Here is a 25,346-nt window from a genome sequence, read left to right as displayed (position 1 = left end):
GGTTGTTCTGTAGCAAAACAGACGTATCACTGGAACCAAATGCTGTTCATTCACATTTTCTGAAGAGGGCAGCATTTGCATAGTTTTTGTTGTTTGTCTAGTAGTTGATTTTAGCTGAGAAATGCTTACTATAGGTTTTTCCTCTGTGACAAGGAAATGGTGTGAGTGCAGAAGACTGCATTGCTTGAAAATTCACTGCATTCACACACAAAAATGACGGTAAAGCTTAGGTATGCTGACAAATTAATGCATTTATAAACACAGTCATTTTCTGCAAAGCATTAAAGCCATTTAATAATTTTTGGAGCTGCTTGTTGCATCAGAATTAAACAATTTACAGATAGCATGGCAGTTACCACTACCACCCAACAGCTTCTGGGTCCTGGGACTTAGCTAGGGACTAGTCTATACAGAATTAAACTGAGAACAGGAGGCATTTCTTTAGCTAAAGAGGTGTGGGAGTGTGGAACAAGTTCACCTAGCAATTTCCTGGGATCAATGAGCTACTAAACTACTAGTTCTAAATGGGATAGATGAGCTGAACGGTCTCCTCTCATTTGTAACCTCGTTTCTTATGCTTATCCCAACACAATCACTACTGGCAGTAGCTCAGACAGAGAAAGCAGAGTAAAGAGTGGAGTGACCATTTTGACACACAGTATCCTAAATAAGTTTAAATAGTCTGGGACAAAATGATAGAGACTCTTTAAAAAAACAATACAAAACTAAACTGTTAGTATCCATCACCTCAGCACTGGAAATGCTAGTTACATGTGCAGTTATCCCCCTCTTTTAATGTGCTTCAGGGACTGCACCAAATGCTGATATGCTGCAGATAAAATGCAGTTCTCATGTATCACTTTGTGTGGAAGCAGAGGGTTATATTAAATGGGAGCAGACATAGCATAGGCTCCTGTTTCTGTTTCTAAAAAGAACAATAATATACATAATAAGAAATGTGAAAAAAATGCATTGCATGACCCAGGCCCAGGACAGAAACTTCTCTGCCATAGTACTTCAAAGGATTTCCATCATTAACAAATTGTCATTCCTACTGAACTGGTAGGCACAGCCTTGAAGCCCTGAATTAAAATGTAGTTATTGAAGAGACTAGATCTTACTCCCATGTGGTGCATCAAAATAGAATAATAGGTCACTGATGTCATATATAAATACACCCATAAATGGGTTACTGGCAAGTCTTGATATGTTCTGTTCAAAGATCAGGTGCAGATTAAGTTTATTAATCTTGTTTAAACATGTTTGGCAGTCACAGATAAAAAGGTTCAAAGTTTGTCTACATAACTCATACTATTGGTCCTTTGAACATGGCACAGTAAATGCATTTGAGAAACTAGAGCAGTATAAAGAGAATCATATCAGAGAGTAAAGCACCATCCAATATGAAAGGGGTAGACTACAGATAATGATCCACAGTCTGTCACAGCAGCCAAGTTAACAAAAAAACACATTTTCTTAATGATCCAGACTTAACAATGACTTACAAAGTTTTGAAGGTCCATTGAAAAGACACTTCATTAGGGTAGTGCACTAGATGAATGTGGTGGTATGGGTTTATTCCTTGCATTTATATAAGGTTGTTTGTGGTGAAAACAAACCCCTGAGCCACAAAATACAGCCCTGAATCTGCAAGTCACCTGATTACGCATGCGCATTTGAGTGGCCTGTCACTGTTGGGAATGCGGAACCCCTCTGGGCTCCTACAGATGTACTGATGGTCCCCTTGCGGAGATGCCTGTATAACCCCAAGATAAGTCCCTTTCACAGAGGTAATGTTTGCACAGCCATTCCAGTTCCTCTTGCTCTCCTACTGGCCCTCTGTGTTTTCCTGCTGTAACACCCTGACACACATAACCTGGCATAACCAGGATCCCCCTTCAATCAGAAGATTCATGTTCTAGATCTGCTCAGAGACCTTCTGGTGCACCTTACTCACCTTCATCTCCTTACGCCCAAATTCCAACCATGCTACACTAATCAACACCCCCTTAGAGACTCTGGAGTGTTTCAACTAATTTCAGTCAAATAAAATCAGTATTCTACTCTGAACCCTTGTTTCATTAATAATAAACCCCAAAAGAAAATATTTGAAAGTTTTTCTTTAATCTTCTCAATCCTTCAAACCTTGACTGATGCTAAGACTGCAGGCTGTCTGCTGACGATACATCATAGGAGCCGAAAAACCACTCCTGTGCTATCTTAACTCACTACTTTTCATATTCACTCTCACCTCCTTTACTGGTTTCTCTTGATTTCTCTTTTTCTATGAGATGCAGACCCCATCCCATATATACCTTGTTACTAATTTACACTGATAATTAATCCTGTGCAAAGTCCAATTACTAACAGAGTCAATTATATAAGCTCTTTCTCTCCTGTGGCATTCCATTCTCACAGGACACTAATCAGGCAATTCTGGGTGTCAAATAGCAGCCCCGACTACATAGTAGTTTAATTAGAAGAATGAGAAACTGCGTCACTGTGAGAAACTTTAAACCTTAGGCAGACCTGATACAAACCCAGAATGGACTTAAGCCAGGGCAGCAGGGTGTCCTACTCATTAAGAAACATGCAGTGGGATCTTGGCTAACTAAACAGGGTCTCAGTTTAATAGCACAGCGTTCCCTGTCACTACACAGGGCTATTCTGTTTCTGGACTCTGGCTTCTGGACCAGAGGGAAAAGAATCACTTTAATGTCCTCCTTCCGAGACCTGACACGACAAGCCTGCAAGACAGCTATGAGAACCACACTGATATTTCAATTGCTTGCAACAGCAAAGAATGCGTAATATTAAAAAAATGCTCTTATATTCAATTTTCACAACAATCAAGAATGCATTTCTGAAACTCTCCCCTAAAGAAAATAAGTATAATTATGGTTGTTATTGCAGATTTGTGATCAATTTTAGGTCTTAGGAGAACTTCCTTTAAATAAAATAGTTTTTCAAAACTCAGAATCTGTATTCTCATGCGTTTGCAACATCACACCCCATATTGTTTCTCCTTAATACACGAAGCACTGAAAAGGCAAAAGGAAAAAGATGCTAACTTGGCTTATGAACTTGCGATTCTCTTCTTTTTCCTGCTGACAGTCGACTTGATTTCTTCTCCATCACAGTGAGAACCTCTGAGCTCAGACCATGCTGACAGAAATCAAATAGCTATGATTGGCAGTAGCAGTGCTGTTTGGCACCTTCTGCTTCTCCGTGCTCGGATTCCACAGAACAGTTGAATTGTTCATTGGCTGCTGAATTCCAGAACACTGTATGAATTCCTTTCAGAAATCCATCAATGTTCACAACGCAGCTGCAATTTGTATTAACTGGGAAACCTTTCTGGTCCATAAAATCTTGTTACTTAATTCTGCCTTAAACATATTCACATCTTCAAGGCAGCCAAGAGTGGAGAAACATCTGCTATTTGTGTTGATATTATTATTTTGCCATCAAAGAACCACTTTATACTCCAAATCTAACATTTTAGCAATCTACAAACATACAACTCGAGGTTTTCAGAAGACAAATGGCATCAGACACTAAATCTGTCACCTACAAAATGGGAACAATGCTTCTTCTCACATTTGTGATATGCATATTACAACCATTCCTTCTGTTTTCTAACAATTTCATGTGATTCAGGGTTATGGAGGAGCAAGCAAGGAGGGGTGTATACTGGCAAGCAACAGGCACAAAACAGGGTACACCCTAGATGGGACACCAGTCTATCCCAGGGCACACACAGACACACACTCACATCAGGGCCAATTTTCCCAGAAGTCACTGAACCTACCAGTTTGTCTTTGGACTGCGGGAGGAAGCTGAAGCACCCGGCAAAAATATTATATTCATTACATAGGAAATATATTGTAACAATTTACAATAAATGTTTTCTATGATTAATTCAATTTGATGATAAGAAGTTGTATGACCAGCCCAAGAATACATTGTGTCTCAAGTTGCATTTTTCATATGCTCCATAGGAAATGATGTATTACTTCACATGTAATTACATCAAAAATTCAGTTTACTTAAATTAAATTCAGTTAAAAGTTTCAGTTTCACTTACAAACAGGGACTTTAAAACATAAAGCATGATTAAAGCGTGACTAAAACATAAAGCATGATAAAGTATCCAACACTTGTCCGTCAGAGAACAGATAGCAAAATAATCAAATTGACCATGAATCCTTACATAAAGCATTTTACAACTTGGCACAGAGCTGCAGGAGCCCATTTTTCTGTTATTGATAAGCATTAGTGCCACACTTCTATTATTTTATTACTTTGAGCTGGCAATCATGTTTTCTCCATTTTGCTGTCACCAGGGTATCATTACAATGCATACTTTTAACAAATACAGAAGAACAAGAAAATGAAAAAAGAAAAGAATAGAAGAAAAAGATTTATGGTCTCATGCCGTCCTTGTTCCTTGCCGCATAGTGGATGTTGACACGTTTCTCTTAATTGAGTTTTAATGTCCAATCATGTGTGTCTTCACACACACAAAAAACTCGAAAGCGTGTGTATTGCTGTTGTAAACCAGAGTCGCTAACTCATTATGACAACACCTCTCAAAAGGATGCCTTAAAACTGCATGTGAGTAACCCTGTAATAAAAGTATATTAACAGCCATGAACAATTAATGCCGTTATCAGGGCCGATCACCACCAACTGGAACACGGAACATCAGTGATGAACATCAGCCCTCAACAGGTAGATCACGGTGACTCATCGGTGAACCGTGAACTGCCATCTCATTTTGTTAATTTTTGGTGTCATTTTGGTGTGCAGATACCATAACATCAAAAAGAGTACTGATCAAAAACGGGATCGTCACAATTTGTCCCTAATACTAACAAAGTCTCTCACTTTGAAATAAGCACGATAAAATACACTTAAATCGTTTTTTTTATTTTTTTGTATCCAAAACTGTAATTAAAAATGGACGACTTTTTATTTCATCAGTGCATTTGACTGAGACGTCATCAATTAGACACTTGTGAAGGCTGTCGCGTGTCTAAGTAGGAACCCAGTAAGGCTGGTTAGCAACTCCACTATTCACTGAATTATATCTGGATAACCAAGACCAGTTTCCATAACGGCAAAACGATTTAAAACCTCTGAAAATGCAGTTAAGACTAAAAAGGCGATAAAAGTCGATCCCAGATAGTTTGGATTCATAGCCAGGGGGCCTGTGTTATCACCCAAATCGCTGAAACAACCTGCCTGTGTTAGAAAACCAAAGGAAAATGTGCGAAGGAAATGGGACGTAATTCTAACTCTGCAGAAAAACAGAAGCTTCCCTCACAACGATTTCCAGAAGCGTCCCCAAGGCAAGTTACCTTCGCTCGAAGCAAGAAAGCTTTCACCGTTGCCGACAAGCTACCTCTGCCCAGCGTCGTGGACGTGAGCGGAGAGTTACTAAGGGAGGCGCAGGATTAGAAAAGTGTGTCCTTCCCGCTGTCGAAGATCACCGTAGATGAACAGTTGCTGTAGGGGATTGAAATTAAAAGACCGTTTTTTGACGGAATGAAAGCAAACCCGTATCTGTCCACACAGTCGGACAGATGTTATCAATACTATTTTGTTGATAGTTTCTGAGAGATGTACATTTTCATGAAGACCTGCTATTTTGCCATGAGTTCCCCACCAAAACAACAGCCAGTGAGTTCTTTCACGTTAATGTTAATGTTAATTTAAGAGACTTCAAGGGAATATTTGCGTGGGTGCATGCACGTACTGTGTAGTGCTGTTTCAGTGACCAGGATACCCAGTGGTGTTACAGTACAGACAGAGGAGAGGGCTGTTTCCTACATTGCTAAAGCTCACCCTCACGATGGCACTGGAGCTACAGGACCTCAGGCCTCTAAAAAGGTCAACTTTGTTGGAGGGGAAATGAGTAAATCCCAAATGCTCTTCAGTGTTTCATGAGAGCATGGAGGCAGAGTAGGTGGAATTTCTGAGTCTCAGTGAAGTGAACTGGCTCTCCAGAGGGCAGGTGCACAATCACCCGCTTGAACTGAGAATAAACAGTGTCTCCTCTTCCTAAGGAGATCAGGTGCCTGCTGCTGCAGCAATGCCTACCTGCTGCCCTCCTTATCGGACACGCACGAAGGCCAAGAGGGGGAGGGGAAAAATGTTCCCAATCCCAGTAGAGTCGAGTCAGATTTTGGATGGTTCTCCGTGCATCAACATCTCCATAGCTGTCCGAGCACCTGACTCCGCCTTGAAATGAATTCACAGACAACTTCCACAGGAGATTTGGGTTTTGGAACTGGCTTCACCACAGGGATCTTATGCCTGAAACCCTGCTGGGTTTCCAGCACAGCATGAACTGTCAGCTGCCTGCCGCTGAAAGAACTTGCAATTTATTGAGCTTGTCTGTCTTTAGCTTAATATTTCTTGTGGCCCCTGAGCTTTTTGACATAGAGCCAAATAGGTCCAGTGATGTACAAGATGGAGAACCTTCACACATACCGCTGTGCTAAATGTGGCCTTACAAGAGTACTGTTGGGTAGACTGAAGTGGAAATCTAATAAGTAAATTGATTCTTAAAAATGTAGAGAGCTTTGAAAAAATATATTGGTGCTTTTAGATAATATATTTCAAGGATGTAACTGCTGTGCTACAGTACGTGCAGAATTTTAGAAAACAGTTCGTCAACAAAGTACACTGTTTAGGTTAATTTAGAAGACAATGTACCAAAACAATATATGCTGTCTGGGTCATTAGAATTAGCTGAAAGTAACTGATAAGCTTTGAATAACAAATCTAGTTTTTCTTTTCTCGCTCTATGATGTAATCTGTTTTCTCTTAGAGAAAGGGGAAGTTTTAGAAGGGACCAAGTGCTGAACTTTTTTACAGCGCAACGTCTTATAAAAACCCTGTACTGCTTGTAACAAATTGAGTCTCTGGTTGCACTTTGCGAAGTGGCAGCAGGGCTCCCAATATTGCAATATTGAAATAAAGACCTTACTCAGGTGAGAACTCTCTCTTGTGGCTTCCTTGATAGTTATATTTCCATGACAGTAGGGTAAGAAAGTAAAAGGAGGTCGTAATCAGGTCTATTTACAATTTACTTTTACTTGGGGATTTCCCAGATTCCATCGAAACATTCTAATCAGAAACTGCAGTCCCACAATAATGCACAAAGGAAGTGTTAACTTATATAAATGGAGTTTGTAACGAAATTTCAGGAGAGATGACAACAACCATGTTCAATCAGACTCGCCCGTCAGTAATTAGAAATCACTCAAGACGTCATTTCCTCTCCTAAAACACTATAAATACCTACGTGATCCCCATCTCTCCCTCGCATATGTCTCTTGCATCCCACCTACACCCTATGTCCACCTCTGCAGCTGCCCCTTGGCCATTCTGCAGGGGGGGTCCTGACCTACTCATCCTGTGGCCAGGAGGTCAGCCCTCAGCCAGGCGGGTTAAGCCAGGTTTTCACTCCATAATCCTGTCATTTTATTCTCGGGTGTTGTTATTCCTAGTGAAATCAAACTTTAACATGAAATCAAGGATTTAGGAATTGCAGGGTCCCCTTGAATTCCCCATCCATCATTTGCCAGGCTGTCGCTTGTGGTAAGGGACATGGCCTCACAAAACCTTTCCCAGAAGTATTGATGACAAGGTGGGACTGCACCCTGGCCAGTGGGCCAAGCTCATTCGGGCAATGCAGAGACGCCAGTGAGGCAGCCTGCCTCTCGAAGCCATGCGGCTGCTGTCTGATTTAACTGAAAATTATAAAGCGTGGCTGTGCTTTAGCAGTTAACTGTACATAAAGCTGTTTTTTGTCTGTAAAATCGAGGCTACATGAACGGCAATTTAGTTAGTAGAACCGCTTGGGATGTTTTCAAAGCGCTGGTGCGTATTTAAATACACTGATTGAGAGCGAAGGCTGAGTGTTCATATTTCCACAGCACATTCCATAATATTTGAGCCGAATGCAGTGGTTTTCTGGTTTGGGCAGCGCGCGTCGTTGCAAGTTGCAAAGGTAGCACGTAGTGTTGGCGCTGGACCACCCGAACAGCTGATCCCCCCGCTTCAGCACTTCGGACAGCTGGGTTCTGCAGCGCCAGCCGCGGGAGGGGGCTATATAAGCTCGAGGAGCTGCGCCTCTCTTCCCACTCCGCTCCAGCGGCTCCGCAGCATCCCGAGGCGGCGACAGTATGGAGTGCCTCACGAGTTCTCCTCAGAGGAGACCGCAGGGAGAATGGCTCCAGTTTCAGCCTCAGAGTCTCCGGTCTTCTGCATCTCGGCAGTTTCCTAGAAGCCCCTCGAACGCCGGCCTTTCGCCGTCCTATAAAAAGAGCAACGTGATGCTGAAAAAAGAGCCCGTGGCTGTTCTCCGTCACGGCGGCAGCCTTGGTTTAGCGAGCCAGCATTCAGAAGGGCTGATGCTGACCAACATAAACGAGAAAGAGATGCTACAGGGTCTAAATGACCGTTTCGCGGGTTTTATAGAGAAGGTCCGCCTGCTGGAAAAGCAGAATAAGATTTTGGAACAGGAAATTGAAGACCTCCGGCAAAAGAAAGCGTCTCCTTCTTCATTGTCCCAAGCCTTCGAACCCGAGATGAAAGATCTGAGGAAACTTGTGCAAGACATCACCTTGCAAAAGCGCCAGATTGAACTGGAACACCAGCATCTGGACGAAGACTTTTACATTTTGAGGGAAAAATACGAGGAAGAAGCTCGTCACAGAGCTGACACCGAGGCCAGCATTATGACACTGAAAAAATACATGAATGACGTATATCTTTCCAAGATGGAACTAGAAAGTAAGGCTCGCTCTCTGGTTGAAGAAATCGCTTTCCTGAAGAAAAACCACCACGAAGAGGTGTCCGAAATGATGGCCCAAATCCAACAGGCCCGCCTAACCGTGGAGGTGAAGGAGTGCGGGAAGGCGGACATCACCGCGGCTTTGCGGGACATCAGAAAGCAGCTTGAAGGTCACGCCAGCTCCAACATCCAGCACGCCGAGGAGAGTTTCCGCACTCGCGTGGAAAACCTGACCAGAGCCGCGGAGAGCAGCAGCCAGGCGCTCCAGAGCACGACACAGGAGATCCAGCAGCACCGCCGGCAGCTGCAGTCCAAGAGCCTGGAGCTGGAGACCGCCAAGGGCACCCGGGAGCTTCTGGAGAGACAGCTGTGCGACTTGGAGGAAAGGCACGACGGAGAAATCAGTCATTACCAGGTATCGATCAGTGCGGGGTTGGTCGGGCTGCGTGCGTTTCTATCATTGCGGGGATCACCTGGACTTTTAAATCTACAAGTGGCAAAACCTACTTGACATTGACTCTACTTTCACCCCGTGTCGGGTTTAATTTCGTGGTAGGAGAGAAAGGTATAAAAATAAAAACCAAATAACATGAAGACGAGTAGAGGGAGAAAAGAAAAGTACTCAGTCTTAATAGCTTTGTAACCCACCGCTCTCGTTAAACACTTTCAACAGTTTAATCAAATTTAGCTATATAACGGATTGAACCAATCCAAAAACAGACAGTGCGAAATAAACTTGAATCTGGCAGATTGTAGTTGTCAGATGGGACTTGCAGTTTTGCTGTTTTGCGTTATATTTACCTCTCCTGTAATGTGACCTTCAAACATCAATTACTGGTTATTCTCACACTTTCTCAGCATTTGTCAGATATTAGGGTTATCGTGTCGACTTATTCAGCTTTATTAATTGTAAGACACTCAAGATAAAGGAGAAAAAACATCACAAACTGTAGTTCATAACTGTTGTTTTTGAGGAACTATACATTTCAAAGAGCTTGGATGACTTTCAAAGTTTATTTGCTGCAATTTCTGAAAATCAAGATAAAATCATATTCCAAAACCTACAAATAAAAGAACCATCCAATGAAACTGTATTTGCAGACACTCCTGTACATGCTTTCAGAAAAATCTGAAGCTTTTTTGCCTTAGAGCCAAAATTCTACAGTATAAAAACATTGGTGTTTCTGTCCAACTGTATGAGTATGGCTTTTAAATATCACTAGAAATGAAATGTCTACTAACTATAGTCACACCACAAGGATTTCTTTGAGTAGGATCCTTTCCTATTGTTTAATCACAGTGTGTATTTCATAATAATAATAATAATAATAATAATAATAATAATAATAATAATAATAATAACATCACTTTATTAACCCTTTACAATTTCTTGCATTAGGAATGATCTTTTCGCATAACCCAGCTTGCTCTCCACGAGACACACAGACAGGGACAGAGTCTGGGGTCAGAGCGCAGGGTCTGCCATTGTACGGCGCCCCTGGTGCAGTTGGGGTGAAGGGCCTTGCTCAGGAGCCCAACAGAGTAGGATTCCTCTGCCGGCTGCGTGATGCCTGCATGATGCTGTGATTTTAATGAGGTGATTCACTTCTTGTGCTTTAACAGGACATCATCAGGTTGCTGGAACATGAGCTTAAACACACAAAATGCGAGATGTCTGGTCACCTTAAGGAGTACCAGGATCTGCTGGATGTCAAAATGGCTTTAGATGTTGAAATTGCATCTTATAGGTAAGGAATGATTTTTTAAAAAATATCATTGCCAGAGTATGCAATACCCGTCTGTGTAATCTGTAACATATCTGACAGTTTTTATAGCATGCCATTTGAACGTTTTTAATTGATGAAATTGGTGTAAATTAGTTTTTGCATATATAACTTGTCTTTATATAACCAGGTAAAAATAATTTTAAATGACATTCCAATTTGAATACATACTTCTAATGGTTTAGTGCATCAAATTGAGTATAAAAACACATGTAAGACATAAGCTATATTTCACAATTTAATAAATCGGTAAAAACATTTTGAGTTGTTTTGCACTATTTTTTAACATTAAAAAAATAAATTGTAAAATAAAGCTGAGACCCTTTGACAATATTCCCTCACCCCTTTTCCTTAGTAACACTCTTTCATCTCTTAGGAAACTGTTAGAAGGTGAAGAGACTCGACTATCCACAGTGGCTGGAGCCCAGGTTTCATTGCCATATGTGTACAGACAGTCCCCTGTCTACACTCTCCCGAGCTACACAAAGGAGCGGAGCAGAGCCACCAAGGCAGAGCCACAGTACAAGTTCGTTGAGGAGATCATTACCGAAACAACAAAGGAAGTAGAGATGACAGAGATTGAAGAGACGGAATCGGAGGAAACAAACGGAGAAGAAGAAGCTAGAGGGAATGGGAGCAGAGAGGAAGAGGAGGCAGCTGAGGCCGAGGAGACACAGGAAAGAGAGGACACCCCAGAATCAGAGGAACAACACAAAGAGACATCTGAGACTGAGGAGACACAGGAGAGAGAGGACACCCCAGAATCAGAAGAGCAACATGAACAGTCATCCCCTGAGGTTAAGGAGACACAGGAGAGAGAGGATACCCCAGAATCAGAGGAACAACATGGAGAGACATCTCCTGAGGCTGAGGAGACACAGGAGAGAGAGGACACCCCAGAATCAGAGGAACAACATGGAGAGACATCTCCTGAGGCTGAGGAGACACAGGAGAGAGAGGACACCCCAGAATCAGAGGAGCAACATGAACAGTCATCTCCTGAGGCTGAGGAGAGACAGCAGAGAGATGACACCCCAGAATCAGAGGAACAACATGAAGAGACATCTCCTGAGGCTGAGGAGACACAGCAGAGAGATGACACCCCAGAATCAGAGAAACAACATGAACAGTCATCTCCTGAGGCTGAGGAGACAGAGCAGAGAGGGGACACCCCAGAATCAGAGAAACAACATGAACAGTCATCTCCTGAGGCTGAGGAGGAAGGAGCAGCTGCAGTGAAACCAGATGAGGGAGGTGCTGATGAAGATGAATCTGGAGCAGAAGCAGCAGACGAGCCTGAGGATGTCCAACATGAGGGGAAGGTGGAAGAACACACCACACAGGAAGCTGTGCCAGAGGAATCCCATGATGCAACAGAGACATTGGAAGTAGTGAAAGATGCTCCTGCAGAACAAACTGCAAAGGAGGTGAATGACCAGGCAAAAAAAGAAGAAAGTGAAATAGAGGGAAGGAAAGCAGAACTTGCAGCTGCATCTGAATCAAAGCAGACAATCAGGGAAAGGATCCCAGAAAAGGATGAAACAAAAGTAAGAGAAGACAGGCAAGACCAATCTAAAACCGAGAAAGAAGCTTCTGGAGTAAAAGCCTTAAAGGAGGTGACAGACAGAGAGAAAACAGAAGAAAAGGCAGCAGAAGACAAACCTGTGTCTGAAGCTAAGTCCCAGAAGAGTGACATTGAAGTGGCCCTGGAGAAGGATGAGAAAGAAGAAGTGCAGTCAGAGGAGCCTTCTGAGGACACAACCCAGAGAGAGGAAACCAAAGAGTCTTCAGCAAGACCACAGGAGAGCCCAGTAAAAGAAACTGCAGAAGATCAATCAAAGGAGCACAGTGTTGTAGGTGTTGTAGTGGAGGAAGTGGAGGCTGCAAAGGAAAAGAGCCCAGAGAAAGAGACAGCAGAGGATCCCAAAGAAACATCAGTCAGACCCACAGGAAAGGAGCTTACAAGACCTACGTGTGAAGAGGGTGAAGAAAAGCCCACTGGTGTCAGAGCAGAACTTGACACCAGTCAACACAGTCCTGCAGAGGAAAAGGTGGACACAGTGATGGCAGCAGAGGTTTCTGAGTCTACACCTGAAAAGACCGTACAGGAAACAGAAGACAAACAGGCATCCAAACACCTCCTGACAGAGGAAAGAGCAGAACCACTGGCATCGGAAAAGGGGGCTTCCGGACCCGCGATTGAAGCAGAGACAACAGCTGCAGGTGCTGAAACTGAATCCACAGACCTTCAGGAACAGGAAAGTGTGAGTGAAGTCAAGCCAACAGAGAGCAGCGGTGACAAGAGTGACCACACCCACGAGAGAGCAGAGTCAACGGTCAAGGCCAGCGATTCAGTGGACAGAGACTCACAGAAGGAAGACACATCCGCTGATCAGAAAGACACAGCGAAAGAATCAGAAGGTTACCAGAAGCTGGAGTTGACACTGTGTCCTAAAGAAGGACTGGAAGCTGACAGCTTTCCAGGCACCAGGGAGAAGAAGGATAAAGAACCAGAGGAACCAACACAACAGGAACAGGAGGGAAGAGCTGAACAGAAACAAGATCCAGTGAAGGAACTCAGCGCAGGACCGAAATCTCAAGACCCTTCAGCCCAAAGGGAGAGACCATCTGAAAGCACAAAGACAGACAAGCGGGGGGACATGAAGCACACAGAGGGGATTCCACAGAAAGAGAAGCAACTGGAGAGGCCAGGCAGCCCAGGGCCCGATACCAAGGAATTAACTGCCAGCAGCTCCACAGACCTTAAAGCAGTCAAGGACACAGAAGTACCTTCAGAAGACTCACAGGTAGCAGTAGAAATCAAAGAGCAACAGATTCTGCCCTCTGACTTGAAAGCAAAGAAAGAACTTGAAAAAGAGTTAAGAGAAGAAGTCAGACCCACCATTCAAGAGAAAGAGAAGCAACCAGAGAGGCCAGACAGCCCAGGACCTGACACCAAGGAATTAACTGCCAGCAGCTCCACAGACCTTAAAGCAGTCAAGGACACAGAAGTGCCTTCAGAAGACTCACAGGTAGCAGTAGAAATCAAAGAGCAACAGATTCTGCCCTCTGACTTGAAAGCAAAGAAAGAACTTGAAAAAGAGTTAAGAGAAGAAGTCAGACCCACCATTCAAGAGAATGGGCTTGATGGAAGGGGAGATGTCACTGAGTCTGTGACTAAGACTAAAGAGGAAGATACAAAAGTGCCAGAAAAGGAATGTCAGCCTGAGACAAGTAAGCAACCACTAGCTGAACCCAAGGCTGAACAGAAAGATATCTAGACTGAGAATAGGAAAATTATATATATAGAAAGACTGAATTATGGGTAAAATTTAGAGTTGCATGCATGTGAAAAACTAGTCTAAGCACTGTAGAATAATGAATTGTTTAAAGATTAGTCTTCCATGGATATAATGAATAAGCACCTTTTGATGCATGAATCTATTACCATCAGTTTCAACAATAGTGAATGCAATTCCAGCTTCAATGTCTAAGAATGACCAAGAAAAGAAAAGAAATGACTCAGTAATTTGCCGGAGAAACAATAAATTGAATCTGGTCAAGTATTCCTGCTCCATCTGCCTCTGTTGTTCAGTATATTTCAGATATGCTGCACGGTTCACTATAAGTAGAGGAAAACCCTGGAAAAACATGTCCTGTAGGTGTGTGTATTGTGTGTGCACCTGCAATCAAAGTTCCTAGTCTTAATTCCCAGATTACCTTGATTAACATATCAGCACACCTGTGGGAGCTGTCCATATCGTTTTGAATCATTGTAGGTGGGTATCAAAAATAAATTCTGCTAGATTTTCATCACAATTCTGAATACTTCAATAACATGCCACTGACAAATAATTGCTGTTCAAATCCAATTTGGAATTAAATTGATCTTAAGGTGAAAAAGACATGGCAGTACCTTCAGCAGTATATAGAAAACCTCTCCTAATAGCACATTTGTTTTTCATTTGTCAATGGATGATTAAATAGGTGTAACATCTTATGGGAATTTTGCCACTGCACACTTTGCACCTGAACCTCCAAGACAAAAAAAAAACGCTGTCAGTTGCATTCACACATGAACATACACAGCATATGTGCAGAAGCAGCAGAGGGCTGCAGTTCTAGGCTTCTAACAGCAAGGTCACACTGCTCCAGTGAAAGACCCACTTGCAGAGCTGCTACAGGCAAAGGCATCAGCCAAACAAACCAGCAATTGTATGTATTTTAAGAGTCCATTAAAAGATGGTATTTCTGGAAATTGGTTGTAATGTTTTTTCAGTCTAGTGCATAATAGATCAGTCCCTTAGAAAGCTCCAATATTGCCTCTGCAGTGCAGAGCAGCACAGAGGAGCCACAGTGAGAGCTGACAGTGCAATGCTCTCTCCACTCCAGCTCCGCACGGAACACAAGCCCAAGCCCAAGACGAGACTGTCTACAGTTTTAAGGAAGCTTACGACAGGACCGTCCAGCCCCTCAACCCCTCTCCCACCCAAATTAACATTTTATGGAAGAAATGTAAAAAAAATGAATCCCTCATTTTGAAATAGAGTGCCCTCTGGTGGAAGAACTAAGAATAGACACCCACAGGAAGGGAAAAAGATGTTCAGAACTTTCCCTGGTAGTTCAGTTCAGGTCACAAAAACTTCAAACAAACTTTCAGATTGGTCTTTGTAAAAAAAAATATTTACAGGTTTCAAAGTGATACACAGTGGAAAGTGTGTTAAAATGTATATTTCATGACACCAACACCTCTATTTTTTTTTATATTTCCACCCAACCTTAATATGAGTGCACAGCAATTTACAATCTGATATTTATCAGCCCTTTAACAGATAGCAAAGATCTTACAGCACCCAATAAGAACTTACTTGAACTACAGTGCCTGAATGACAGCCATTGGAAGATTTCCACATACTGAAGATCGATTTTGGAGGACTCCTAAACTCACCACCTTCTGCTGCAGGGTGCAGACAGCAGACATGGGTGGCATTGCAGACATCAGACCCCACAGTAGCCCTAGCGGACAAGTCCTAACAATTATTAAATAAATGGATCTAGAAGTCACTGCGACATCTGAGAAGCAAAAATAGGATCTTTCTTTTCAAGGTTGCAAAAGAGCCTTGTGCCCTTTGCTTGCTGGGATAGGCTCTGGGGCACCTGCAACCCAATACTGAAGAAGTAGTTAGGAACAGGCTGGCTAAATGCATGGATCCAGCAGATCTTGCAAGAAGGCCCTTAAACCTCAACCCCTTTCAGACATGTTGCACAAATAATCATATTATCCCCTTATTCCATGCGAAAACTGAAGTTATCCTCTTCCAGTGGGACACCCTTTGCCTCCTGCTCAATGTTGTATTTAATTATTAACATTTAACAGCTTATTGGCTTGCTCTGCAACTTATCCTGCATACAACAGACCATTTTGGATTCAAAGACTTTATTGAAAAGTTAACATACATAAGAGGACTTCCGAGGTTTATCAGCAATGCCTTTGCCAATCAAACAGCATGATGGGGACACAGACGGCTTTAGTGTTGACTTCCATTTTAACAGAGAAAATCCATTCTGGCACAAGTTGACCTTAATTCCCCACATTGAGGATGACCGTTTTCAAAGCACAAAATAAAAGCAGGCCCAATTTCCTTATCACGTACTGTCGGTCTCTTAAACGATTGTTAAATTGGTTACCTTAAATTAAAAAAAAAAACGCACTCCCAGAAACAGGTCGTTTGAAGAGGTTTTAGTGTTGAGTCTTAAGCATACTTGAAGTTTCCGAGAACTCCTGATAGCTGGATTAGCAAAAAGAACAATATGGCTAAATCTTGACCAAGGAGCAAATAAAAACCCTCATTGCTTTTAAATAAAGACGCTTGCTAAAATACTTCATTGCACAAGGAGATTTTCCATTCTGCAGACAGCTCAGGAATATCGAGAGAGCAGGTTAGCCCTTAACCCCCGCCACCAACCAAGACCACCCGACAGACCAAATGTTAAAATAAACATAAAAGCAAAACATGCACAAATGTCCACTTTTGATAAAGGTGTATTTCATTATGATGGCAGTGCACAGACTGTCAAATACATTGAAAAGTATAAATGTATGACCTACTACAAGCATCTTTAATAACTAGAAACCAAATGTACAGGAACCAGCTAACAGGCGACCACCTAAGAAGTATTTAAGGTTTGGGTCTCTCGTCACTTCCCAATATCCCTTTCAGAAATCCCCTGCTGGTTGAGTTGGAGATACATTTAAGGCCAAATTCCCGACATTCCCTCTTTTTCTGAAGTTACAGCAGAGCCTCTTTAAGCTTCCAGTTCCAAGCCCAGGCCCAGCTTATGGCCACCAGCATTGATGCTCTTCCCATCCACAAGCGCTGCCAAGGTGAGTTTCACTCCTGTTGACAGAGAATAGAGAGGTGGGTCCACAATAATGCCTGTCTAATCTTAAAGCTCATGGATCCAATGCTCAAAGGGGGGGGAAGGCATTCAAACCTAGTTATTTAGTTTAATTAAACTGACAGGTTTAAAGTGTGTGTGTAGGTGTGAGTGGGTGGATTCATACAGTAGATGACTCAGCTGCACAAACTGATGTACTTTGTGCAATAAATTACTGCAATTTCAGCTCCCTCAGATCTGCTCACAGTGTGATGACAAGGGTAGTTTCTTGTTCAGCATAACCTTCACTATACTTTTAAACTTCACCTTTTTAAAAAGGCATTCACTAACCATCTTCATTGGTATGCTTTAATAGAAATGATTTGCGCTTCAGTGACAACCCACTACTATACAGTTACAGTGATCTGAATTCCATCCCTGTCTTTGTATTCACAAAGTTATTTTTCACATAAATCACATGCAAAAATAAAACTCAATATGAAAAGATCATGACTCCTTTAACATATTGTAGGAGTTAAGCAGAATATAATCTGGAAATAAGACAATCACAGAAAGCAAAAATCTCTCACAGGGAGCTGAGGGGGCAGCAGTGATATTACCCATTGCGAGTACATACCTGGCCTCAGGGTCTGAGTGTAGCCTACTCCAATTAAGCTGGTATTATTCACTTTAGCCTGAAAAATAAATCATAGACAAGAAGTTAAATGATATAACAAACTTCCATCTTGCCCTTCACAGAAGCACACACCGAAAAACAAGACACCGCCCGAAGTCAGTGGAACAGCAGAAAATTTACCACCACAAGTAAATGGTTAAGGTGTGGTCGTATGCATAGCTTTGAGGACAAAAAAAAAAAGTTTGATTTTTATCATGGAAGACCAAAATAGTTGGTGTTGAATCACTGGCTCTTGCTCAAGAAGGCATGTGCATACGAAGGCGATGACAAAAGCACAGATCCGATAACGACTCGCGCGGCGCGGTATGGGACAGGCCCCAGCCCCGCGCAGGACCCGCTGGCGACACTCACGCTGACGGAGGCAGTGGAGTCCAGCTGGTACTTGGCAGCAATGCCAAAGCGCGTGCTGTTGCTGCCCGCGGTCCATGCCAGGTTGACGGCCGTTTCGAGCTTGTCGCTCACTTTCTGGTAAATAGAGCCTCCAAATTCAGAGCCGTCGTTGCTGCAACAAGAAAGACAAATCAAGAGTCCGGCCCTGGGAAGCAAAAGACACACTGACTACCGTACTGCACTCAGTTTGCGCAACTCACTCTCTGGTACGTAAACGTCATATCTGAAAGTTCTGGATATGTAACCAACGCATCCGAAGAGCTCAAACACTCACGAGTGACCGAGACTGTTTCTACAAGAAACTTAAATAGGAGCCCTAAGGAGAACCTCAGTTTTTAAATGACGGCGCACAAGAAGACTGCAGCTCCGCTCCAGAACACACGACGCCAGCACCGACCAGACCCGGCGGTTACCGAGACGTACACGTTGGTGTGCAGCTGGAAGTCTCCGGTTTTGTAACCCACAGCGAAGTTGTTCTGGGTCATTTTGGATTTGGCCGTGTCAAAGGTCATCTGGTAGCCGGCGAGCCATCCCTCGTAACCCACGACGGCCGCCCCGTGGATGGCCGGGCCTGCAAAGTCAAAGTCGACGTCGCAGCCCAGGTTGACGTACTCCCGCTTGTAGGCGGTCTTCACCTTCCCACTCTTCTTGCTGGCGGGAGAGAAGGAACGGGCGAAAAGGAGGTCAAAGAGCGGTGGCATCGCAGGGATGCGGTCCTGCCGCGCGGCCACCGCAGCGCTAAACAGGAGCGACGGATACAAGGTCAGTTACCAAAGCCTGCTTCTCAGCGCAGCCTCCACAAGTGTCCAACAGTAACAGTCTTCAAAATATACACTTCTACGGAGAATTGAGCTTTCACTCTATTGCTAAAGCAAAATAATTAGGTTTGGCAAAAGAATCTTAATTATATCTTCATTACAAAGGGTTATTTTTTATTTAGTCCATTACATGACCAAACTGAACGGTGAATTCTGTAACTGTACATGAGTACTAAATTATGACTGAAGCGATGCAACGAGTGTGTGAAACATGGTTCGCCCCAAAGGTCTTTTTACGTTCATTCACACATGACTTTCACAGAACAATACAAGGATAAATCCTGCTCGTCACTCTCTGTTCAGAAAACAAGCTTCATCTGTGAAGATTGTTCCGCTTGACAAGGTTTATAATGTCAACTTCAAGTACATTCTTTCAATAACCATTATACTGCAACCATGTGCGCCCAGGCACCACGAAATTACACTTTTTGAGAGATGAAACGGAGAACCTACAATTTAAACAAACTTACCCTGTGTTTGGTGAAAAGGTTGTATCAAATGTCAGCTTCAAACCTTTGGCAATCTAGAAACAAAATTCAATCATCTTTAGTACAAAACGTAAAGAAATCAGACGAGAGAGAAGTTAGGATCTAGCCAGCGTTTCGAAGCCCACCTGGTCTTCGATAGTGATTTCTGTGCCCAGAGTGTTGTCCGTGTTCCACTTCTCCGTGAAGGTCAGGCCGTACTCCGCCCACTTGTACTTGGTTTCAAGACTTCCGATGACTTTGCTGGTGTCCGTGTTGGACGAGCCGGAGGTTGTGAATTCCTGCCCAGGGCGAAAAAAAACTATTTAAAAAGATCTAAAGAGGGCAGCGTCACTGGCTCCATTACAAAAGTCATGCCCAGTTCTGAAAAGAGGATATGTCACAGGGCGAGGATGACCATGCACCAGTAACACTGGTCAAACATTCCCCCAGCGGTAAGGCCACGCCAGATCCTCGCGGATCTACCGTACACAGGGAACGTGCTCTTTAAATCCTCCGCTGGAGGTGTAGACAAATCACAAGGGCTGCAAAAATCTTGCCTGACCTAAAACATGATTTGCAACTTGTTGGAGGAATGTAGACCTACCCTGCCAAAAACAGCAGTTCATTAACAGCACCTGCATTCTCGTCAACTACTAAAATGCAATAGTTAGCCACTGTACAAAAAGTTTTACGCTGATTTTTAGAAGAGTACAAATTGTAGCTGTAAAGACTGGCATTCAATGCCTACATTAGTAACCACATCTTAAAAAAATAACTTCCTGGACAGAAAATGTAAATGTAAACTAGTTATAATTTTTTAATATGCTAATAAGCTTGATATATATATATATTTCTTCTTCATGACTGCATTTCCTTGAAGATCAATAACCGGAATCATTTAACTATCAATCACAATATATAAAGGAAAAAATGCTATGGATTAATCAGGTAGTCGAATTAGACGTGTGGACACCTCTCAGGAATTTTGTAAGGGTATAGCTTACCACTCCGCTGGCAGACTTGGTCTTCACTTCAAGCTTCACCAACCCAAAACCTAAAGATGAACATAAGGAACAATGTTTAAGGACTTCCCAGAGGCCCACCAATGTAACACAAATCTCATTACAATACTGCAGGCTTACAAGAGTAAAAGTCTATGTTATCAGAAGACAGAGATAGAAAGGTGATAATACCATATCCTTTGTTGAAGATATCCCTGGCAGACTTGCCCAGGTCACCATACGATGGAGGAACAGCCATTCTTCCTACAGAATTGAAGAGGACGGCTTGTTAGGAGCCAGAAACACTACTGAAAATTAAAATGTCAAGCTTGGGCTGGAACGGCAGAAGAAGAAACTTTAATTACACAGTTCCCCAAATCCTTGCTCTGGGTAGTTTGAATATTATTCCTTCACTAACTCAGGCACGTCCGGATAAATGAGAGGCTGCAGATAATACTTGCATCCTTCTTCTGAAGCAATGCTACAAACCACTAGAGTCGGCTCTAATTTCTATATGCTTGACAGCATCTTTTTGAAATTATGCTCATACGGAAGGCAATATCTTTCTGGAAACTTCCTTAATGCTGATTCACCCAAGTCATGCGGTGGTCACAACTGGATTGAAATCAATGGAGCTTTGGTCCTCATCCCTCTTTCCGGTCTGAACTGTCTTGTTTCACCTGGAATCTTCATTCTACTCATTAGGATGAAACACACAAACTATAAACAAATCTCCATAGTTTGAGTTTAGGGAAAAACCCGGTTTCAAATGAAAACTACAGGTAGATTTTTTTTTCCCCCTGTTAGTGTAGGTGACGTTTATTCGAAATGCATTTAAATAATCTATCTTATGACAAGCCTCCATGAACAAATCTCCGGTGGCAAATCACTCATTCCTTAGCTCCCGAGTCACCAGAGTGTCATACAATAGTCTCCCACTGCTGGAAAGAAACCAGGAAACCCCACAGACAGCCACGCCCACCGGCACCTGTCATTCCAGGAAAGATGTGGCTCCATAAAATCCACTGGAGCCCCCAGGCTGGGCTTTCCAAAGGGCTTCTGAAACCCGTTCGGCCCGTACCCCACTTGGTGAGCCAGCGCAGCAAGCACCTCAAGTCTACGGGTTGATCTTTAAACTACACGACCCATTCAGATCAAGGGCGTTTTCCTCACGGCACACCTACTCGTCTGCGACACCTTATAAGACCGTAAGGTCAAACCGAACACCTGGCGGCAGTGACGCTGCAGAGTGCGACAGGATAGTTCAGCGCACACAGATCTCACTATCAAGAAGGTGGCAAGCTCCCAAGAATGCACTGGAGCGGCTCGGTCTTTTCAAGCAAGCAAGGGAAAATAAGTCATTTCCACATATGTTTATAATCTATACATATAACATTTCGACACACTATAAACGAAGAAGTAAACTCCTGATATCCCATGTATACATCCTTGTTGTGATCAGAAATGTTTATTTAAAAACATAAAAACCAGGAAGATCATTATTTGTATGGAAACGTTCTCAAGCAGAGCTACGGGCACACACAAATGCCCATTCTCAAGCGCTTTGAGTGGGGTGTCCAGAAAAACACTATATAAGTGTAAGCAATTATTATTATTATTATTATTATTATTATTATTATTATTATTATTATTATTATTATTATTCTCCATCGCCATGTATCAGGTCCTCCACGCACGCTTCCTTCAGCGCGCAAGCTGTTGAAAACGCGTCACGGCCTGACAGACCTACAAATCCGAAGCTGGGCTTCACGGAGGAATAATGGAAGACTCAGCGAGCAGTTCTTTTTTTAAAAAAAGAAAACACAAAAAATAAATTTGGGCCATCCATAAAGAAACAAAAGCATTTACACAGCACAGAGCTGGAAATAATCGTCACCAAGGACGCGGTTGTTCAATGGAAGCGAACACACAGAGGCTTCGACTGGAGCAACCGCTAATAATCCATTATAAGAAAATATCTGGATTATGAAAAACGAACTTTTTTTTCCGCCGGTCCTTCACAAAATGCGACCAGTTTTTTTTATCTTCACGCCATGTTTCCATGCCTGCCATTATAACACAAACGGCAAGCCATCAGCTAACAAGTACAGCAATAGTTTACAAACACTTATCCAAACACCTGCCCGCTGCAAATGCAACTAATCTACGGAAATCACCCGATCAAAAGCAGGGAACAGAAGAGAATGTGACTTTTAGGCTAACAAGGTGAACTGAAGGCAGCCATCTTGACATTAAAACTACATCCTCGCCTTCTGTCAAGTTCCGCCGTAGTGCAGAGCGCTCCGAGCGCAGCGTCCCTGCCACAAATAATTTACGTGAACTTGAGCGTTTCAGGCGTCACCACCACAAACGACAGCTTTAAACGCTTCTGTGAAGGACTTATACACTCTAGGCTATCCATATTATGTTTTTTCTCAAAACAATTCACGCAGACTTCAATCGCCGGAATATTTTTAATGAGAATTACGCCGGAGGAGACTAGTCTTGTAGTCAAGCCATTACAATACTAAAAATCGCAGCTGTGTGTTTAACGAAGGTAAAAATAAAGACAACGGCCTTATGTGGCTCACAACTGAATAACTACACCAAATGCCATCGGGGAAAAAAACAAGATCTCGGGTTACTGTGGATTGCATGCACCGCACACTGGAATGTCACCCTGTTCCGTCTCCCCAGATAATCTCCTTACAATGATACACTCAGTGAAATGATAAAGACAGAGACTGCGAGACATCCCAACCAGCCGCCCCGGCCCCAGATCTGTGACGCTCCCACATTTCCGTGCAGCAGCGGGAACACCGCGCCTCGTCCCGGGCTCACAGCCCCCACCAGCACCGGGCCTTCGGACGAACCTCACTGGAGCCACCGCTCCTGCGCGTCCTGCCCTCGCTGTCGCTCACTGCTGCTGGGCTGCAGCACAGCGCGCCTCGCCTACCTGTTTCAGGTGAAGCTTTAAGCTAAACGTCGATCTGTCCGGCTCTCGGCTTTAGTGCAGCGCCGCAGTGACTTCAGCTGGAGGGCGAAGTGAAGGAGACAGCGCCGCACCAGCACCCTGTCATAACCCTGACACACAGGCCCCCGACAGAGGCAGCCTCGCAGCGCCTGACTCTTTCCCACGGCCCTCAGCCTTCGCTCTTCCGATAAAGACCATCGATATCCTATTTTTACATTTGCTTTCACATAAATGTAATTTCGATTATTTATATTTCGGTTGTTTCGGTAACGTGGTGGAGGTGTGAATCCTAACTCACGCTCGGATGTTTCAGGCACACGTTCAGGTCCCCTCACAGAGATCGCCATGGAAACTGTGGCGGAATGGTGTGGCTGCACACGCCTTCCAACTGTCTTTTCCGAAAGTTGAAAGTGTTTTGCATAAGGATTTTTTTTTAGCATCGAGACTGTAAGGTTATGCTAGTCCTCGCTGTGATCGTTTTAAATTACTTGTGCTGGACATTAGGGTGTAAATCTTATGCATTTTGAAACATACATATCCAGTAAAGGTTAAACGCTGCAGAGTATGTAAAACAGGCCAGAGACGTTTTTAATTCATAATGAAACTGTAAGGCGATCAGTATGTTGTTTCCCTATTATCTCCCAACCTTTTACACGTATGTCTGTGAAAATGAAATGCATATTAAGAAAGTATCCTGGTGGTTATTTTCAGCAGTTTTTCCAGGTTGTGCCACCTGAGGGCATGTCCCCGGTCGATGTGTGACATCACCGTCCGTATTTTTCCTTCCTGCGGGAGCGGCCGGAACCGTCAGATGTGTCTGTCTGCAGCAGAAATTCCTAATACAGTCTGCAGCATTTCTTAACGCCTTTACGCGACATCAGTTACCAAATGGCCTTCCTCATCCAACAAACCATGCCTTTCTGGGGAATTGCATTCAACAGCCATTTTCGAATCATTACCTTTCTGCAGAAACTTTTTTTTAAAATAAGGAAATCACAGACCTATGTTGAACATAACTACATTTAGAAATTGATATTAATGCATGGATACGTACACTAATGCATCAAATATTTCTTCGTTTGTCCTGGTCATGATTCTTTATGCGTTACTAATTTTTTTAAACACTAAATGAGTTGATGTTAAAAAGTTTGAATCGTTTTTTCACTATTGTTCCAAGCAAGCAGCAACAAGTAAATTTTAATGCATTAGTTTCCTTGCAGTCATTGTCTCCTTAGGTCCACCAGTGATTTTCCTTAGAATAGGGTGATTCTGATGGTCAGTCCAGTCCCTTGAGTGTTATCCTCTGAGTGGTGTACTTCAGGTTGTTGTGCCATGATGTTAAGCAAGCGGTCATTCAGGAGAATGTCTTTTGTCATTTTCAAGATTTTCTGAGATGTAAAGGTTTTCAATCTCTTCAATTTAAACCTACATCAAACAGGGATCAACATCTGGCTTTATAGCAGATATCAAACTTTTCTGGATAAACATCAGACCCCAGCTTAAAAAAAAAAATCACTTATTATACCATGAGTGAATAAAAGTGAAGGAACCTACAAGTTGTCTCACTGCCTTTTAATATACTGAATTCTACTGTGATTTGTGTATTTTCTTATAGTGGTGGCTTATACTCATCAATACACTGTTGGGGAATTATTACACATGAAATGATCTTCATAAGTAAAAATAAACCTTTGCCAATTAGGTATATTTAAGATTTTAGCCGAACTGCTTTAGTTTTTCACCATAGGCATTAGTGTTAAAGCTTATTTCTCTGTAAGAGTGAGTATTTTGAAGAATGTTAGTAAAAGGACATTCCAGTCATGAGAAGCAGGTTATAATAATTGACCTTGTATTTCATCGTTCCCATTCAATACGCTGCTGGACGCACCGCGGGACCCTCCCCTGTCCAGTGCCACAGCTCTTTAACTTCCTTTCATCAGTGTAGGAAATGTGTGGTAACAGGATATCTAAGGCAAGGGGAAAGCAAGTTGTTTGGAAAAAAATCAACAGAAAACATCAGCCTGCCGG

The 25,346-nt window shown here is 42.9% G+C and overlaps 2 protein-coding genes across 3 annotated transcripts; one reads left to right on the top strand and one right to left on the bottom strand.

Moving 5' to 3' along the window:
- The first annotated feature begins 7,679 nt into the window (after positions 1-7,679).
- LOC102692746 (neurofilament medium polypeptide) lies at positions 7,680-14,159 on the top strand. Its single transcript, XM_015346261.2, has 3 exons — positions 7,680-9,224; positions 10,433-10,557; positions 10,970-14,159. The coding sequence occupies exons 1-3, from the start codon at positions 8,199-8,201 to the stop codon at positions 13,872-13,874; spliced, it is 4,056 nt and encodes a 1,351-aa protein (XP_015201747.2). The 5' UTR covers positions 7,680-8,198; the 3' UTR covers positions 13,875-14,159.
- Positions 14,160-16,013: 1,854 nt separating this feature from the next.
- Positions 16,014-23,432, bottom strand: vdac2 (voltage-dependent anion channel 2). 2 transcript variants are annotated; one of them, XM_006630258.3, is made up of 9 exons: positions 23,301-23,432; positions 20,537-20,608; positions 20,348-20,397; positions 19,490-19,642; positions 19,347-19,399; positions 18,482-18,709; positions 18,020-18,170; positions 17,609-17,666; positions 16,014-16,991 (listed from the first exon to the last, which is right to left on the bottom strand). In XM_006630258.3, the coding sequence occupies exons 2-9, from the start codon at positions 20,601-20,603 to the stop codon at positions 16,900-16,902; spliced, it is 852 nt and encodes a 283-aa protein (XP_006630321.1). In that variant the 5' UTR covers positions 20,604-20,608; positions 23,301-23,432; the 3' UTR covers positions 16,014-16,899. The 2 variants fall into 2 exon arrangements, with proteins under 2 accessions (XP_006630321.1, XP_015201952.1); XM_015346466.2 differs by lacking the exon at positions 23,301-23,432 and adding an exon at positions 23,218-23,240.
- Positions 23,433-25,346: the final 1,914 nt, after the last annotated feature.

The sequence above is a fragment of the Lepisosteus oculatus genome, chromosome 4 (genome assembly GCF_040954835.1).
Source record: "Lepisosteus oculatus isolate fLepOcu1 chromosome 4, fLepOcu1.hap2, whole genome shotgun sequence".
In the NCBI taxonomy this organism is placed as follows: domain Eukaryota; kingdom Metazoa; phylum Chordata; class Actinopteri; order Semionotiformes; family Lepisosteidae; genus Lepisosteus; species Lepisosteus oculatus.
The sequence above is the reverse complement of the archived record's forward strand: the minus strand, read 5'-3'. Positions and strand labels throughout refer to the sequence as shown.

What these genes read in the sequence shown, in the direction of transcription:
- LOC102692746 (XM_015346261.2), top strand. Translation starts at nt 8,199, where the DNA reads ATGGAGTGCCTCACGAGTTCTCCTCAGAGGAGACCGCAGGGAGAATGG. An exon ending in GAGAAATCAGTCATTACCAG is followed by an intron (nt 9,225 to 10,432) that starts GTATCGATCAGT and finishes GTGCTTTAACAG; the next exon opens with GACATCATCAGGTTGCTGGA. An exon ending in GTTGAAATTGCATCTTATAG is followed by an intron (nt 10,558 to 10,969) that starts GTAAGGAATGAT and finishes TTCATCTCTTAG; the next exon opens with GAAACTGTTAGAAGGTGAAG.
- vdac2 (XM_006630258.3), bottom strand. Translation starts at nt 20,603, where the DNA reads ATGGCTGTTCCTCCATCGTATGGTGACCTGGGCAAGTCTGCCAGGGAT. An exon ending in CCAAGTCTGCCAGCGGAGTG is followed by an intron (nt 19,643 to 20,347) that starts GTAAGCTATACC and finishes CGCCCTGGGCAG; the next exon opens with GAATTCACAACCTCCGGCTC. An exon ending in AAATCACTATCGAAGACCAG is followed by an intron (nt 19,400 to 19,489) that starts GTGGGCTTCGAA and finishes TTTTGTTTCTAG; the next exon opens with ATTGCCAAAGGTTTGAAGCT.